Source organism: Theropithecus gelada, chromosome 11 (assembly GCF_003255815.1).
Source record: "Theropithecus gelada isolate Dixy chromosome 11, Tgel_1.0, whole genome shotgun sequence".
In the NCBI taxonomy this organism is placed as follows: domain Eukaryota; kingdom Metazoa; phylum Chordata; class Mammalia; order Primates; family Cercopithecidae; genus Theropithecus; species Theropithecus gelada.
Window position 1 is genome coordinate 100,335,420 of NC_037679.1, and position 17,924 is coordinate 100,353,343.

Below are 17,924 nucleotides of genomic sequence, written 5' to 3' on the forward strand. Positions count from 1 at the left end.
AAAAAAAAAAAGAAAAAGAAATAACATGCAAAGGCCTTTGTGGAGCACTCAGTAAAACCCAGTACTAGTGGTAGAGGATTCAAACCCAGCTCATCTGTCAGCAAAGTTCATGTCTCCAATCCCCTCAGTGCCCTCATTCATGTTTGACCCTACAAACTCCATCCACTCTCCTTTCTCCAGCAAGGAGACAAACCCAAGCCAATTTTCAGCCAGCAGAGACTTGGAATAGGTAGTGGGCGGGAAGGAGGAGGTGGTGCCTACTCCAGGAAAACCACAGGCCAGGCCAGCCCGGGCCTCCAGGCAGTAAGCGCAGGCCCCAGTAGTCTAGTCTCTGAAAGGGGGAACTATAGTCAGGGCTTGAGCATTAATCAGAACCACTTGACCCCAGCAGGGAACAAAGGGGTGAAGGCTCAACGCCCTCAGCCCTTCAGGGCTTCAGGCCGGCTGGCACAAGCCTGTGGCCCCAGGAGGAGCGGGGGGTGGGTGGGCCCCCACGGGCCAGCCTTCACGTGGCTCGCTCTTGCCCTTCCAGCACTATTTCAACCCGGAGAACTGCAGGTTCCGACACTGGACGCTGGAGAACGGCTACGACGTCTACCACTCTCCTCAGCATCACTTTCTGGTCAGTCTGGGCCGGGCGAAGAGGGCCTTCCTGCCAGGCATGAACCCACCCCCCTACTCCCAGTTCCTGTCCCGGAGGAACGAGATCCCCCTCATCCACTTCAACACCCCCAGACCACGGCGGCACACCCGGAGCGCCGAGGACGACTCGGAGCGGGACCCCCTGAACGTGCTGAAGCCCCGGGCCCGGATGACCCCGGCCCCGGCCTCCTGCTCACAGGAGCTCCCGAGCGCCGAGGACAACAGCCCGGTGGCCAGCGACCCATTAGGGGTGGTCAGGGGCGGTCGGGTGAACACGCATGCTGGGGGAACGGGCCCGGAAGGCTGCCGCCCCTTCCCCAAGTTCATCTAGGGTCGCTGGAAGGGCACCCTCTTTAACCCATCCCTCAGCATAGCAGCTCTTCCCAAGAACCAGCTCCCTTGACGTTCCGAGGATGGGAAAGGTGACAGGGGCAATGGATGGAATTTGCTGCTTCTCTGGGGTCCCTTCCACAGGAGGTCCTGTGAGAATCAACCTTTGAGGCCCAAGTCATGGGGTTGCACCACCTTCCTCACTCCACATAGAACACCTTTCCGAATAGGAAACCCCAACAGGTAAACTAGAAATTTCCCCTTCATGAAGGTAGAGAGAAGGGGTCTCTCCCAACATATTTCTCTTCCCTGTGCCTCTCTTCTTAATCACCTTTAAGCAAAACAAACAAACAAACAAAGCAGTGGGTTCCTGAGCTCAGGACTTTGAAGGTGTGGGGGAAGAGGCAATCCAGAGATCCCAGAAGCTTCCCCACTGCCCTGTGCATTTATGTTACATGCCCCGATCCCACTGGCATTTGAGTGTGCAAACCTTAACAACTGAACGGGGCAAGTTGGTGAAAACACTACTTTCAAGCCTTCGTTCTTCCTTGAGCATCTCTGGGGAAGAGCTGTCAAAAGACCGGTGGTAGGCTGGTGAAAACTTGACAAGTCAACTTGATGCTTGCTGGACTGAGGCAGGAATCATAATAGAAAACTCAGCCTCCCTACAGGGTGAGCACCCTGTGTCTCACTGTCTCCCTCTCTGCAGCCACAGCCAGAGGGCCCAGAATGGCCCCACTCTGTTCCCAAGTGACTCATGATACAGCCTCACCTTTTGGCCCCATCTCTGGTTTTTGAAAATGTGGTCTAAGGAATAGCTTTTATATTGGTTCATGAAAATCTACCCTGCTAGGATTTGCTTTTCAAAGTGGAAATAAATTCCAACTCTCCTAAGAGGCATTTAATTAAGGCTGTACTTCCAGGTTGAGTAGGAATCCATTCTGAACAAACTACAAAAACGTGACTGAGAAGGGGGCCTTGAGAGACTGGGGCCGCTCTGGGTTAGGTTTTCTGTGGACTGAAAAACCGTGTGCTTTCCTCTAAATGAAGTGGCATCAAGGACTCAGGGGGAAAGAAATCCAATAATCAGGGGATATGTTACAGAAGTTATGAAAAAGCAACCACATGGTCAGGTTCTTGACTGTGGTCTCTAGGGCTCTGCAGCAGCGGTGGCTCTTGGATTCGTTAAAACACTCCTAGGCTGACACATCTGGGTCTCAATCCCCTTGGAAATTCTTGGTGCATTAGATGAAGTCGGCTTTCAGTCCCAGGAGCCCCAGTGCTATCTGGAGGAAACAAAGCTTGCCAGAGCAAGCAGGAGAGGCGCAGAGGAGCACCAGGCAGGTGGGCCTGACGGTCAGCTCTCATCCCAGCCTTACCCCCTTACTGCGGTTCTTCCCGTAAGGGGACTCCGTTTTCCTACCTCTCTTTAAATGACCACCTAAAGGACAGAATATTAACAAGCAAAGTCAATTCAACAACAGCTTCTTCCCAGTCACCTTTTTTTTTTCTCACTGCCATCACATACTAACCTTATACTTTGATCTATTCTTTCTAGTTATCAGAGAAACACTGGGCAACTGTTTTGACCTGATGGTTTTAAGCTGAAGTTGAAGGATTGGTTCCTATTCCTATTCTGAAACAGTAAAACTATGTATAATAGTATATAGCCACGCATGGCAAATATTTTAATATTTCTGTTTTCATTTCCTGTTGGAAATATTATCCTGCATAATAGCTATTGGAGGCTCCCCAGTGAAAGGTCCCAAAAGGATGTTGGTGGAAAACTGGCTGTAATCTCACAAACTCAACACGATCATCAGGGGTTTTCTTTATGGCAAAGCCATAATAGTTCCTACAATTTCTTATATCCCTCATCATGTGGCAATATTTATTTATTTATTTGGAAGTTTGCCTATCCTTCTGTATTTATAGATATTTATAAAAATGTAACCCCCTTTTTCCTTTCTTCTGTTTAAAATAAAAATAAAATTTATCTCAGCTTCTGTTAGCTTATTCTCTTTGTAGTATTACTTAAAAGCACATTGGAATATAAGAATAAAAAGGATTATGGGAGGGGAACATTAGGGAAATCCAGAGAAGGCAAAATTGAAAAAAAATATGTTAGAATTTTAAATTTTTCAAAGATTTCTTCCATTCATAAGCAGACTCAACAATTTTAATTGATCTGGACAGAATTATTTAAGTTTTATCAATATTGGATTTCTGATGATTCTAACCCTAAAGTGTTTTGTTTTCTTTTTTTTTTTTTAAGACGGAGTCTTGCTCTGTCACCCAGGCTGGAGTGCAGTGGCACGATCTCGGCTCACTGCAACCTCCGGGTTCAAGCAATTCTCCTGCCTCAGCCTCCCAAGTAGCTGGGATTATAGGCGCCTGCCACCATGCCTGGCTAATTTTTGTAATTTTAGTAGAGACAGTGTTTCACCATCTTGGCCAGGGTGGTCTCGAACTCCTGACCTTGTGATATACCCGTCTCAGCCTCCCGAAATGCTAGGATTACAGGCGTGAGCCCCCGCGTCCAGCCGTGTTTTAAGAGGGAATTTTTATTTGAAAACTACACACCAACACAACCACATCAGCATTTCAGTAAACCAAATGCTATGCACTTAACACATACACAGTGTTACTGTCCTGTGAGATTTGATAGCAGGACACCAAGAGAATGAATCTACATTCTGAGATTGGTGTTCCCAGAGTTCCTTCTTTCAGAGGGAACTATGAAAAGGAGAGACTTTACATACGCACATGAGCATTCACTACAGGTCCTTGGCCAAAGACTGGGGAGCACATGCACAGGGTAAGATAGAGTGAGTCCCACAAAGATTGCCTGCTACAGCAGTAGAAGATAGACAGCGAGCAATACCAGAGGCTATGCAATGTTGAAACACGTTACAAATCCAACCAAACCTGGGTGAAGAGAACTTACTGAGTGCCTCAGAACTCAAAAGGCTGTTCTTATAAGACTAAGCCCCAGAGGCAAGGAGTATATCCTAAAACTAAATTCAAAACTGAAATAGACTTGCTGTAAGAGAGAATTATACCAATCCTGGCAAAACTACAAGGATCTGCCAATAATTTCACTGACTGCCAGAATAGAACTTAACACCTTTTAAAAGAAGAGGACATGATTCAGACTTAATACATGGTATCCTATACAATCAGTAACAGTAAAATAAAACAACTGAACATGAGAATAGGAAAAAAACATGTGCACAGTCAAGAGAAAATGCTATCACTAGAAACTAGTAAGATGATCTAAAGATAAAGAAAGCTAATTTAAATTACCTTACCTAACAGAGAATAAGTTTTCTAAAAATGAGTAGAACCTCAATGATCTGTGAGACCTTATTAAGCTGTCCAATATATGAGTAAGTTGAGTCCCAGAAGAAAAGGAGCATAAAGAATTGGGGAGTAAAAAATATGTGAAGATATGGTGGCTGAAAATTTCCCAATTATTGGTTAAAAACAAGTGTACTAATACAAGAAGCTCAGAAAACTCCAAGCAAGACAAATGCAAAGATCACAATTACGTATACTGTAGTCAAACTGTTAAAAATCAAAAATAAACAGAAAATCTGAAAGCTACTGTAGACAAATGACACTTTATATATAGAGGACCAGCTATAATAGTGGTGGATGTCTCGTCGTAACAATGGAAACTAGAAAACAATGGAATGACGCATTGAAAAGGTTGAAAGAAAATAAAAAGCTACCTACCCAGAATTACACATACAGCAAAAATATCCTTCAAAATTAAGGTGGAATAAAAATGGAGAGAAATTATCGCCATGCTGAAAAGGAGTAACACCAGATGGACATTTAGAATTACAGAAAGAAAACCATCATTAAATGTGTGAATACATTTAAACTATATATATTGTATACCTTCTTCCCCGATTTCACTAAGACACTGCTTAAGGCAAAAATTATAACACTGTATGCAGGTTTTGTAACACATATAGATGTAATATATAAGGCAAAACTCCCACACAGGATGGGAGGGATAAATGAAACAATATGGTTACAAGATTATAACACTGTATGTAAAAATCATACAATATTAACTCTAGACTGTGATAAATTAAGGATGCATATTGTAGTCCCTAAAGCAACCACTAAAATAATCACAATAATAAGTCAAGAGTGGTGATATGCACCTGTAGTCCTGGCTTCTCAGGAGGCTGAGGCTGGAGAATCACTTGAGCCTGGGAAGCAGAGGTTGCAGTGAGCTATGATCATACCACTGCACTTCAACTTGGTGACAGAGTCAGACCCTGTCTCTAAAAACAAAAAATTTAAAAATAATAATAATTAAAAGAGGTGTAGGTAAAAAGTCAATAGAGATATTAAAATAGGATACTAAAGAAAATTCAATTATTCCAAAGAAGAGAAGAAAAGGAGGAGCAGTAGAATAAAAATCAAATGGGACAAACAGAAAAATGACAGACTAAACCAAATTATAGCAATAGTTACATTAAATGTAAATGGGCCAAACACTATAACTAAAAACAGGAATGGTCAAGCTGGATTAAAAAAAATACCCAACTATATGTTTTGTACAAAACACACACTTAAAGAGTGGAAAGATATATAGTGAAGACATTCAATATAAAAAATATGAACTTACTATATTAATATCATAGAGAATAGGCTTCAAGTGAAGGAATACTGCATAAATAGAGGAACAATTCATAATAATAAATGGGCTAATTCATCAGGAAGACATAAAACTCCTAACAACTCATGTCCCTAAAAACAAAGCAATAAAATACATGAAGAAAACTGACAAAACTGAAAAAATAGACAAGTCCAAATCTTAGAAATGTGAACACCCCTCTCTCAGTAATTGATTAAGCAAATACACAAAAAATTAGTGAGGATACAGATATCTGAACAACATTATTAACTAACTTCATTTAGTTGACATGTGTAGACCACGAAATCCAACAACTACAGAATACATTCTCTTTCTGAGTACAAATTAAACAGTCATCAAAATAGATTATATGCTTGGCTGAGAAGTCTCAATTCACTGAAAATTTCAAAATCTTACAGAATATTCTCTCCTGCCATTAAATTGGAAATGACCAAGCTATTTGAAAAAAATCCCCAAATATTTTCAATCAAATAGTACATTTATAAATAATACATGAATCAAAGAGCAAATCAAAAATAAAATTAGAAAGTACATCTAACTAAATGACAATAAAAATATAACATACCAAACTTTATGATACACAGCTAAAGCAGTGCTTAGAAAAGCTCTATAATTTAAAAACTTATATATAAAAAGAGAGAAGGTTAAAATCAATCTAAGATTATTCATTAAGACTCTAGGAGGACATAAAAAAACAAATGAGGTCCCAAATAAGTAGACAGAGGATATAAGAACAGAAATCAATGAATTAGAAAAGAGACAACAGAAAGGTTGGTTTCAAGAAAAAATTAATAGAACTGAAAAATTATTTGCCAAGAATATTAAGGAAAAGAGAAAATACAAAATACTAGTATGAAAAATGACAGAGGGGGGCGGGTGTGGTGGCTCACACCTGAATAACCCAGCACTTTGGGAGGCTGAAGCGGGTGGATCACTTGAGACCAAGAATTCGAGACCAGGCTGGTCAACATGGTGAAACCCTGTCTCCACTAAAATTATAAAAATTAGCCAGGCATGCTGGCAGGCACCTGTAGTCCCAGCTACTTGGGAGGCTGAGACTGGAGAATCGCTTGAACTCGGGAGGCAGAGGTACAGTGAGCTGAGATCGCGCCACTGTACTCCAGGTTGGGCAATAGAGTGAAAACTAAATAAGTAAATAAATCGTTTTAAATATTTAAAAAAGAAAAATAGCAGGGGGATATCACGAAATAAATTAAAAAGACAATAAGTGAACATTAAAAATAGCTTTGTGACAATAAATTTGACAATTTCAATGAAAGATAAAGTACTTGAAAAATCTAAATTTATAAAAACTGACACAAGATGACACAGAAAATCTGAATACCTCCTATTTTAAAAGTTAAATTATCAAAAAATTCCCATAAACAAAATTCCAAATTCAGATAGTTTCAGCAGCAAATTCTACTAAACATTTCAGCCAATCCTACCCAAAATTTTCCAGAGCATTATCACCTCTTAACCTGTTATATAATGACAAAACAACTTTGACTTCCAAATGTGGCAAAGAAATGACAAAAAAAAAAAAACAAAAAAAAAAACTACAAATTAAAAATCTTTGTGAACACAGATACAAAAATATTTAACAAAATAGAGCAAACCAAATCCAACAATATATAAAAATTTTAATAATGCGAGTTCATTCCAAATAGTATGAAAGATTGATTTAACATTTTAAAATGTAATTCAAGATATTAATGAAATAAAGAAGAAAAATAGTATCAGTTCAATAGACACAGGAAAAATTAGACAAAGTTTAATATTTATTTATGACAAAAACTCTCAGCAAACTAGGACTGTCAGAGAACTTTCTCCACCTGATAAAATACATCTAGGAAAAACCTACAGTGAACATCGTATCTTAAGACAGCCTCACAGCCTGATCTGAAATTAGGAATAAGCAAAAATGTTTTCTTTCATTGTGGATTGAGTTTCCCTTTTCTAAAATGCTTGGAACCAAAAGCATTTTGCATTTTTTACTTTTTCAGATTTTATAAATACATAATGAGATATTCTTAGGGATGCAATCCAAGTCTAAACATGAAATTCATTTACATTTCATATGTACCTTATATCTGATGGTAATTTTGTACAATATTTTGAATAATTTTGTTCATGAAACAAAGTTTGTATACATTAAACCATCAGAAAGCAAAGGTATCACTGTCTCATGTCAGTGCTCAAAAAGTTTTGAATTTGGGAGCATTTAGGATTTCAAACTTTTGAATTAGGGATGCTCAACTTGTACTTTTATTTAATTCTGCTGGAGGTCTTAGGCAGTGCGATAAGGCAAGAAACAAATGGCATATAGATACAAAAACGTCTCTACTTTGGGAGGACATGATTGTCTACGTAGAAAGTCCTAGGGTATCCACAAAGCAATTACCAGAACTCAACTACAGCTAAAAATAACATGTAAATTTAGCTACACACACACACACACACACACACACACACACACAAAATTATATACCAGCAGCAAACACTGAAAAGTAAATTAAAATGTAAAAATTCAATTTATAACAGGGTCGTAAGCATAAAATAGGAATAAACAAAAACATAAAATAATTAGGGACGAATTTAATGTCATACATAAATATTACAAAACACCCATGAGAAAAATTCGTTATATCGAGAGAGATACTGATTTGGAGGACTCAGTCTTGTTAAAATGTCAATTATTCCACAAGTACATTCTCAGCAGCCTTTTTAAAATAGAAATGAACAAGCTGACTTAAAAATGTATATGGAACAAGGTAATCTAACTATATTACACGTGTATAAAACCACCTCACTGGGGTGGTGTGGAAAGATGCTGACTGACCTAAGTAATTTTGGAAATGAGTGAAGTCTCCAAGACTAACGGCCAAAAGGAACTGCACATAAGCATTACATTGATGAATACAGATGGTCACATACAGAAATATTTATAGCTACGTATACATACGTGGATTAGTATACACACATGTATTTCCTTGCTCTGTTAGCTGAGAGGGCCTAAAGAAACAACACCTCAACGAGCACACCTAGCTCCCGTCTTGGTTTCTTAAAACTGTTCTCTAATAAAAGGAACCACAGCGCCTTGAAGAAATGGCTGGTTCTAGGAATGGGACACAAAATATGCAAGAGGAGCCTGGAGTGTCTAGTACTGACAGAAAGTACATCTGTGTTAAAACAACAGCAACAACAATAAAAACAAGCCAAGTTGATGGGGGTATTTCAAAGGAACACAAGAGCCAACTGAAAGAGCTCCCAATGGCTAAACCTGGAGCAATCTGAGAAACAACAACAAAAGGTAGCATGGGATTATAACCCAAAGTATAAAATAACTATTCACAAGTCCGAAATGATATAAATGATTGAATAAATAAATACATAAATAAGATAATAAGAAAAAACATCAGCCGGGCGCGGTGGCTCAAGCCTGTAATCCCAGCACTTTGGGAGGCCGAGGCGGGCGGATCACAAGGTCAGGAGATCGAGACTATCCTGGCTAACACGGTGAAACCCCGTCTCTACTAAAAATACAAAAAACTAGCCGGGCGAGGTGGCGGGCGCCTGTAGTCCCAGCTACTCGGGAGGCTGAGACAGGAGAATGGCGTAAACCCGGGAGGCGGCGCTTGCAGTGAGCCGAGATCGCGCCACTGCACTCCAGCCTGGGGGACAGAGCAAGACTCCGTCTCAAAAAAAAAAAAAAAAAAAAAAACATCATGAAAATCGCATGAAGAATTCCAAATAACTTCTAGATACACCCTCCTCAAAAAGAAAGATCACAAATCCCTACTCCTTGCGTGTACAGTGACTTCCTGACTTTCTTCCACAAGTACTGTATGGAAAGACAGAAAAAAAGAATAGCTTTACAAGGGAGAAACATGACAAACACTACTTTAGCCAAGTGATCAAAGTCAACATCAACAATCAAATGAAACAAGTCGTATTTATAGCATCTACCCTTGATATGATGTAATGAAAATGGAACTTTACAGGCGGGTGCAGTGGCTCACGCCTGTAATCCCAGCACTTTGGGAGGCTGAGGCAGGTGGATCACCTGAGGTCAGGAGTTTAAGACTAGCCTCACCAACATGGAGAAACACCATCGCTACTAAAAATACAAAATTAGCTGGGTGGTGGTGCATGCCTGTAATCCCAGCTACTTGGGAGGTTGAGGCAGGAGAATCACTTGAACCCAAGAGGTAGACGTTGCAGTTGTGAGCCGAGATCGTGCCACTGTACTCCAGCCTGGGCGACAAGGGCAAAACTAAAAGGGAAGGGAAGGGAGGGGAGGGGAGGGGAGGAGAGGGGAGGGGAGCGGAGGGGACTGGATGAGAGGGGAGGGAAGGGAAGGGAAGGGAAGGGAAGGACTTTACTTTTCAATAACCCCAGTCTAATGATGAGAAAAATATCAGACAAATTCCAACAGAGTCATCCTACAAAACACCCGACTAGCACTTCTCAAACTCCCAGGGTCATTAAAAAAAACAAAGTCTGAGCAACTGTTAACAGCCAAGAGGAGTCTAAGCACAGAAAGACAAACACTGCACGATCTCGCTCATATGTGGGAGCGAACAAAGTTGATCCAACAGAAGAATAGTCAGGGGCTGGAAAGGGGAGAAGACGGATGGGAAGAGGCTGATCAATGGGCACCAAACTATAGTGAGATAGAAGGAATAAATTCTAGTGTTCTATCGCACTGTGTGGTGACTATGGTTAGCAATACTTTATTGTACATTTTCAAATAGCTAGAAAAGAGGATTTTGAATGTTCCAACACAAAGAAATGAGCAACATTTGAGGTGATGGATATGCCAATTACCCTAATTTGATCACTACATGTTGTATACAGTTATCAAAATATCACTCTATACCCCATAAATATGTACAATTATCTGTCAATTTTTTAAAAAAGCAACGGTAGGTGCACAACGATGTGAATGTATCTAATGACACGGAACTGTCTACTTAAAAATAGTTGATTTGGTAAATTCTGTTATGTATATTTTCCACATTAAAAAAGCAAGGGTAATGAAATGTGTATACACACACACACACACACACACACACACACACGAGGAACCTAAGACGACATGAAAACTAAATGTAATGTGATATCCTGGATGGGATTCTGGAATAGAAACATGCTGTTAGGTGAAAACTAAGGAAAACTGAATAAACTATGGACTTTGGTTAATAATGTGTCAATATCAATTTATTAACGTAAGATGTTAATAACAGACGACACTGGATGCAGGTGTATGGGAACTCTGCATATTGTCTCAATTTTTCATAAACCTAAAAACTGCTCTAAAAAGTCTACTTTTTAAAAATTTACGTGGAAATACAAAGGACCTGCAATGAGCCAAAACAACCCTGAAAAAGAACAAGTACATAGGTGACTTATACACTTGATTTCAAGACTTGCTATGAATGTAGAATAATCAGGACAATGTGATATTTGCATATGGATACACAAAAAGGTAAATGGAATAAAATAAGGAGCCCATCAATACATCAACACTTACACAATATGTTGACTTATGACAAAAGAACCAAATAAATTCAAGGGAAAAGAAAAGTCTTTTCAACAAATGCTACTAGAACAATTTGATATCCAGGTAAACAACCATAAGCCTCAACCTGCTACCTCACACCATACACAAAAATTCCAGATGGATCAAGACCTAAATATAAAACTTATAAATCACAAATCTTCTAGAAGAAAACAGTTTCCACGACCAGGGGATAGACAAAAATTTCTTAGATAAAGCAAGCAATGATCATAAAACAAACACAATGGTAAATCAGTCTTATGAAAATCAACAACTTAAAAAATCTGATAAATGGTAGAATAAAATTATATTTTATAATAAATATATAGCCTGGAATGAAATTATATATAATATATGCAGATACATGTGTACACACACACACACACACACACACACAGACAGCAAAGAACTTGTATACCCAAAACATATAAAGAACTCCTACAACTCAAAAATAAAAAGATGACACCATTTTTTTAATGGATAAGATTTTAATACACATTTCACAAAGAAAGCTGAATGATCAATAAGAACTGTACATTAAAAAGCATTCCATATCATCAGTTAAAATTGCAGTGATATACTACCATACAACAATCAGAATGGCTAAAATTTTTAAAAATGATAACAAATGTTGGCAAGGGTGTGAAGCACCTAGAACTCATTGTTGATAAGCATGAAATGGTACAACCACCATGGAAAAAGATCTGGCAAGTTTCTTATAAAACTAAACATATACCAACATATAACCTGTAACTCAGCAATTCCACTCCTAGATTATTTACCCAAGAGAAATGAAAACATATGTCCACAAAAAGACTTGTAAAAATATTTATAGCAGCTTTATTCATAATAGCTCCAAACTAGAAATGGTCCTTGTGTTCATCAATAGAAGAATAAACAAACTGTTGTATATTTACGCATTGGAATTCAATGCAGTAATTTTTTTAAAAGGCACAATTAGTAATGAGCACCCCAGCACCCAGATCTTGGTTTCTAAATACCATGTATACCAGGTGTCTTTCATTTCATTTCCAAAGAACCAGGGCTCTTTAGAGAAAAAGCTGATTCTGGGGCTGGGGTTTGGGAAGAATGAGTCTGGAGCATACTGTTAATACCAGAAAGAAAGTACTTAAAGAATGATGAGATTATGTCACCAGAACATAAGAGCCAGCCTGAAAGGGTTCCCACAGGACAAAGTTGGGACTGTGTAACCATAAAATACTAAGAGTACTGTAGTATAAGCCCCTGAATAAGAACTTCTGAGTTCATACCGACATAAATAAGCAAGCAAGAAGGGAGAGCTCTCTTAGTACAGAATGCCAACTAATACAGAAGCAAAAGTAGAGTCATGGTGTGAGTTGGCTAAATGAAAAAATTTTTTAAAAAAAAGAGTCAGAAAATAAATAATAAAGGCTAAAAGAATAGTTGCAAGTTTAATGAGGAACCAGATATATTGATATAACATTTTGTCCCTCCTGACATGACCAAGGACACATCCTTTCTGGGCTGCTTCTGACAAAAGTATACAATCCAAATCTAATAATGAGGGTACATCAGGAAAAAAACATAAGAACTCACCTATTTTTTAAAAAGTAACAAGGTCAAGAAAGACAGAGTTCATCTGGTTAGACAGATGGTGGCAGAAAAAAGAAGAGCAAAGGAAGGCAAAGGAGTAGATGGAAGGACATGAAGACACATGACAACTAAATGCAACACAACACACAGTCCTGATTGACTGGATTGATTCAGGGAAAAAAAAAAAAAAACCCCACAGGTACATCAACAAAATAATTGACAGAATTTAAATATGGTCTTTGGATTAGCTAATAGGCAATATCAATGTCAAATTTCCTGACTCTGATATTTATTCTGGGTTATATATAAGAACATCCTTGATCTCAGGAAACACACAGTGAAATTTTGTAGGGGAAGAGTATGAGGACTCAAAGTTACTCTCCAATGTTTCAGGGGAAAACAGAGGGAGAGAAAAAAAATGGCAAAGCAAGTGGGACAACATGTAAGCAAGTGGTGAATAAGTGTGAAGAGTATATAGCCATTCCTTCTACTGTTCTTGCAACTTTTCTGTAGGTTTGATAACTCCAAAATAAAAGATTACCAAAACACATGCACGTACACGTTTCTGTAATTATTCTCTATGAGGATACAGTAGCTCAGTGTTGTTTTTCTTCTTCTTTTTTTTTTTTTTTTTTTTTTTTTTGAGACGGAGTCTTGCTCCATCGCCCAGGCGGGAGTGCAGTGGCACGATCTTGGCTCACTGCAAGCTCCCCTCCCAGGTTCACACCATTCTCCTGCCTCAGGCTCCCGAGTAGCTGGGACTACAGGCACCTGCCACCATGCCCAGCTAATTTTTTCTATTTTTAGTAGAGACGGGGTTTCACTGTTAGCCAGGATGGTCTCGATCTCCTGACCTCATGATCTGCCTGCCTAGGCCTCCCAAAGTGCTGGGATTACGGGCGTCAGCCACCGCACCCGGCCAGCTCAGCGATTTAAAGACAGTTGCTTAGTCACAAAATGACTAAGAACCAGGCCTTGAACTTGAATCCAGGCCTTCTGACAATAGATCTTTCCAGTGTCCCTGCCCTGTCACTTATCAATGAACAAATCACCCCCTTAGGCCATACTGCTGAACAATGAACCAAGCGATTGAGAACTGTGGGGGGAAATCCTGAAGTTTTTAAAGCACTGGTAGTTACCTGTCATGATGACCTACTTGAGCAACTTGTTTGAAGACAAAAGAACTGACATCTATTTCAATCTGAAAGCTGTACTTCCAAATTGATGGGGCCCAAAGAAAGAGGGGTAAAAAGCAGCATTTACATAAAACAAGGATGTTTTCTAGGAGCCTCATTTAATTTCCAAACTGGTGAGTGCTCCGTCTGACAGCAGGCACTCAGCACGGCACCCCCGCTCTACTGAACACTTCTTTCCTTTGCATCTCCTGTGTCTGTGCTTAATGGGGCTGATAATTGCGCCCGGTGGATTCACCTAGGATGATCCATTTCAATTAAGTTGTGACTGGCCTTAATATAGCGAAGACATATAATAGAACCATTTAACTTACACGAATTTAACTACTTGTAAATGTAATATGCATACAAGTATACAAAATATAAGCATCTTTACTTAAGTGATATGGCCAAATACTGCACTTCCTGCATAAGCCTAAGCCATGGAATGAGTGTGAGATGCACTGTTCTCTCAGGGACATCTTACTTTATGGGCTTCCCCTAATATGAGCATGTCTTTGCTGAGTATGACACATAGCATTTAAAGATGTTGGTTAGAATAAAGATGCTAGCTAAAACAGGTTTTTAGTTAAAACGAAATAAAGGAGAATCCTCATCCAAAAATGGAGATGAATAGTAGGAGTGGGAAGGACAGGAAAATAAGAGGCAGGTGAATGGGAGCCATGGTTTCGACTCCAGGTGCAAGGGAGTCTAAGCAACAGGCTATGCTTGAAGCTGTGAGCCTGGGGTGAAGCCTGGAACTGGAAACTTCTGCCCATTCCCTCTGCTAGGCCTCGGACTAAACCTAACAGAAACAGGCAAGACAAGTGGGGAAAGATGAGTGGGTGGAACACAGAGGACTTTTAGAGCGGTGAAAATACTCTGCATGATACTATGACGGCGGAATACATGTCTTCATACATTTGTCCAAACCCACAGATCATGCCACGCCAAGAGTGAACCCTAATGTAAACTATGGATTTCAGGTGAGGTTGATGTGTCAGTGTGGGCTCACCAATGGTGACCAATGCACTAGTCTGGTGGGGGATGTTGGCAGTGGGAGAACTTATGCATGTGTGGGGGCAGGGGACAGATGGGAAATCTTTGTATCTTCCTCTCACTTTTGCTGGGAAACTGAAGTTTCTCTTACAAAATTAAGTCTCTTAAAAAATTCGTTTGTTTAAAAACAAACAAAAACCAGGGAAAATATTACAAATAAACCTTCATTGGATAAAAGACTCAGGCAAAGTGAGAGCTCTATGACATTCACAGATGGGAGGATGACAAATCCTAAGCTAACCTAGAAATTCAATGTGCAGGCTCCTTGGTCAGCCATTGGAGGCACTCTGGCCTGGTCCCTGCCAACATCCCTGTCCTTGCTTCTTCAAATGGCCCAACAGCCAGTGCTGCCATCTTCCCTGCCTCCAGCCTTGTGCTCCTATAGCACCCCCTACAGCCTGCTCTCCACATTGCAAGCAGGGTGGTCCTACTGAAACAAGTCTGATCACATCACTCTGCCCAAATTGGCCCATGGCATCTCATCTCACTTGAGTGAAAGCCCAAAGCCTCAGCACAGGCCACCAGGTCATGTGGCCTGTCCTCTTCTCCCATCACTCTCCCATTCCCCTTGCTCAAAGGAGTCAAGCCTGATCCCTCCTCATGGCCTCTGCACTCTACTCCTTCCATGCTGCTCCTCTCCCCAGAGCAGCAGATCTTCCTTCCTTCAGTACAGACATCATCGAGTCCTCCCTGCCCATCCTGGATAAAGCAGCATTCCTCCCGCCAGTCTCCATCCCCCTTACTCTGCCCTATTTTGCTCAACAGCACTGACCACAATGTGAGCCAACACACTGTCTTCTCTGACAGAACAAAAGTTCCACAAGGATAGAGACTTTGTGTTTTGGTTCCTTGCTACATATTCACAGCTTTATCACAGTTGTAATAGTTCTTAAAATAGCCTGGCAAGTGTGTGCCATGCTCAAAAAATAAGTATTGAATAACTACGTAAATGAAGAGACGCATGTGACTCCAATAAAATTTGTAACACAATTTTTCTGCAAATCAACCAATTAATTCCAAAATTTACATGGAATAAAAGTGCACAAATAGTTAAGACAACTTTAAAAATGAACAAGAGGAAGTATCCACCCTTCAAGATACTCAGCTGCAAAGCCACAGTCACTAAGTATGACACTAATAAGGGAATACATAGATAACTAAAATAGAACAGAGTCACAGACTCTTAGCAAATGAGGGTGTGTGAGGCCTAAGAGCACACATCACAAACCAATTGGGAAACTACAGTCTTTTTTTTTTTTGAGACGGAGTCTCGCTCTGTCGCCCAGGCTGGAGTGCAGTGGCCGGATCTCAGCTCACTGCAAGCTCCGCCTCCCGGGTTTACGCCATTCTCCTGCCTCAGCCTCCCGAGTAGCTGGGACTACAGGGGCCCACCACCTCGCCTGGCTAGTTTTTTGTATTTTTAGTAGAGACGGGGTTTCACCGTGTTAGCCAGGATGGTCTCGATCTCCTGACCTCGTGATCCGCCCGTCTCGGCCTCCCAAAGTGCTGTGATTACAGGCTTGAGCCACCACTCCCGGCCAAGAAAGTACAGTCTTTATAATGGTGTTGGGATAACTGTTTCAACCACATGAAAAAAAAATTAAATTCTTACATTATACTATAAAAAGCAAAGTTTAAGTTCAAGATTTGACATTCAGAAGTTCTCAAAAACTATAAGGAGAGATTACTGTATGACCTCACGGTAGAGAAGTCTTCTTAAAGATACACACCAAAAACAACCCAAAAAGGATAAGGTATATTGGTTTGTCTTAAAAATTGAGAACACATATAAAAAAAAAAATGCATCATAGGCCAGGCACGGTGGCTCATGCCTACAATTCCAGCACTTTGGGAGGCCAAGGCAGGTGGACCACCTGAGGTGAGAAGTTTAAGACCAGCCTGGCCAACCTGGCGAAACCCCGTCTCTACTAAAAAAAAAAAAAAAAAAACCAGGCCAGGCGTGGTGGTGCATGCCTGTAGCTACTCAGGAGGCTGAGGCACAAGAATTGGTTGAATCCAAGAGGCGGAGGTTTCAGTGAGCCAAGATCACGCCATTGCACTCCAGCCTAGGCAACAGAGAGAGACTGTGTCTCAAAAAAGAGTATACCTAAATGCCTGCTAATAGAATAAACAAAAATGTGCTATATTTAATAGAATACAGTGGTTATAATTAACTGATCTATATATATCAACACAGAGATGCCTCCAAGATATAAGTAAAAATAAAGAACACAGATGGCTTGATATTTATTTTTAAAGCACCAAAATGATACCATCTCCTTCCAGACACTAGGTAAAAATGTAAGGAACAGATAAACATATACACAGACTCACTGCAGTGGCTGCCTCTGGAGGCAACAGGACTGTGAGAACTGGTTAAAGAAAACTCTACTTTTATCTCTATGTTTTGTTTCTTTTTAAAAAAAAATGGAAAGATTACTTCAGTATGGTGGGAATGGAGATAATTATTATCTGTCCTTTTTGCTTATTTTTCAAATATTTATTTACAGTATACTTCCTCTGATGCTCAAATACGTGCCCTGTTTCAATACTGGTAGAAAACTGGTAGCGCTAGACACACTAAGAACAATATAATACTGAATTTTACATATGATTTAAAATGATGTCAAAGTAAATTTTGACTATATGTGATTATAGCCTTACCTGACAACTTTAGTATTAATCCTCCTTAAAATTGAGACTCACAGCATTTAGCAACATGGTGACTTAAAAGCGAACTACATGTAAAACAGTTTCTTCATTTAGATAAAGATTTCTCAAAGACCAATCTTGTGTATAAAATTAAGTTAATCAAAATCCCTTTTCTCCAGTGCCATCTGGTGGAAAGAAGAGGCAACCTCACCTATACCTGCCATAAAATAACCATTCTACCCCGCTACCCACC

At 40.0% G+C, this 17,924-nt stretch overlaps 1 protein-coding gene across 1 annotated transcript in view; it reads left to right on the forward strand.

The window, feature by feature from the left end:
- Positions 1-1,665, forward strand: part of FGF23 (fibroblast growth factor 23) — a 9,585-nt gene extending 7,920 nt beyond the window's left edge. The window contains exon 3 of the mRNA XM_025403348.1: positions 533-1,665. Coding sequence (XP_025259133.1) covers positions 533-973 — 441 coding nt within the window. The 3' untranslated portion in view covers positions 974-1,665. The remainder of the gene's footprint in view (positions 1-532) is intronic.
- Positions 1,666-17,924: the final 16,259 nt, after the last annotated feature.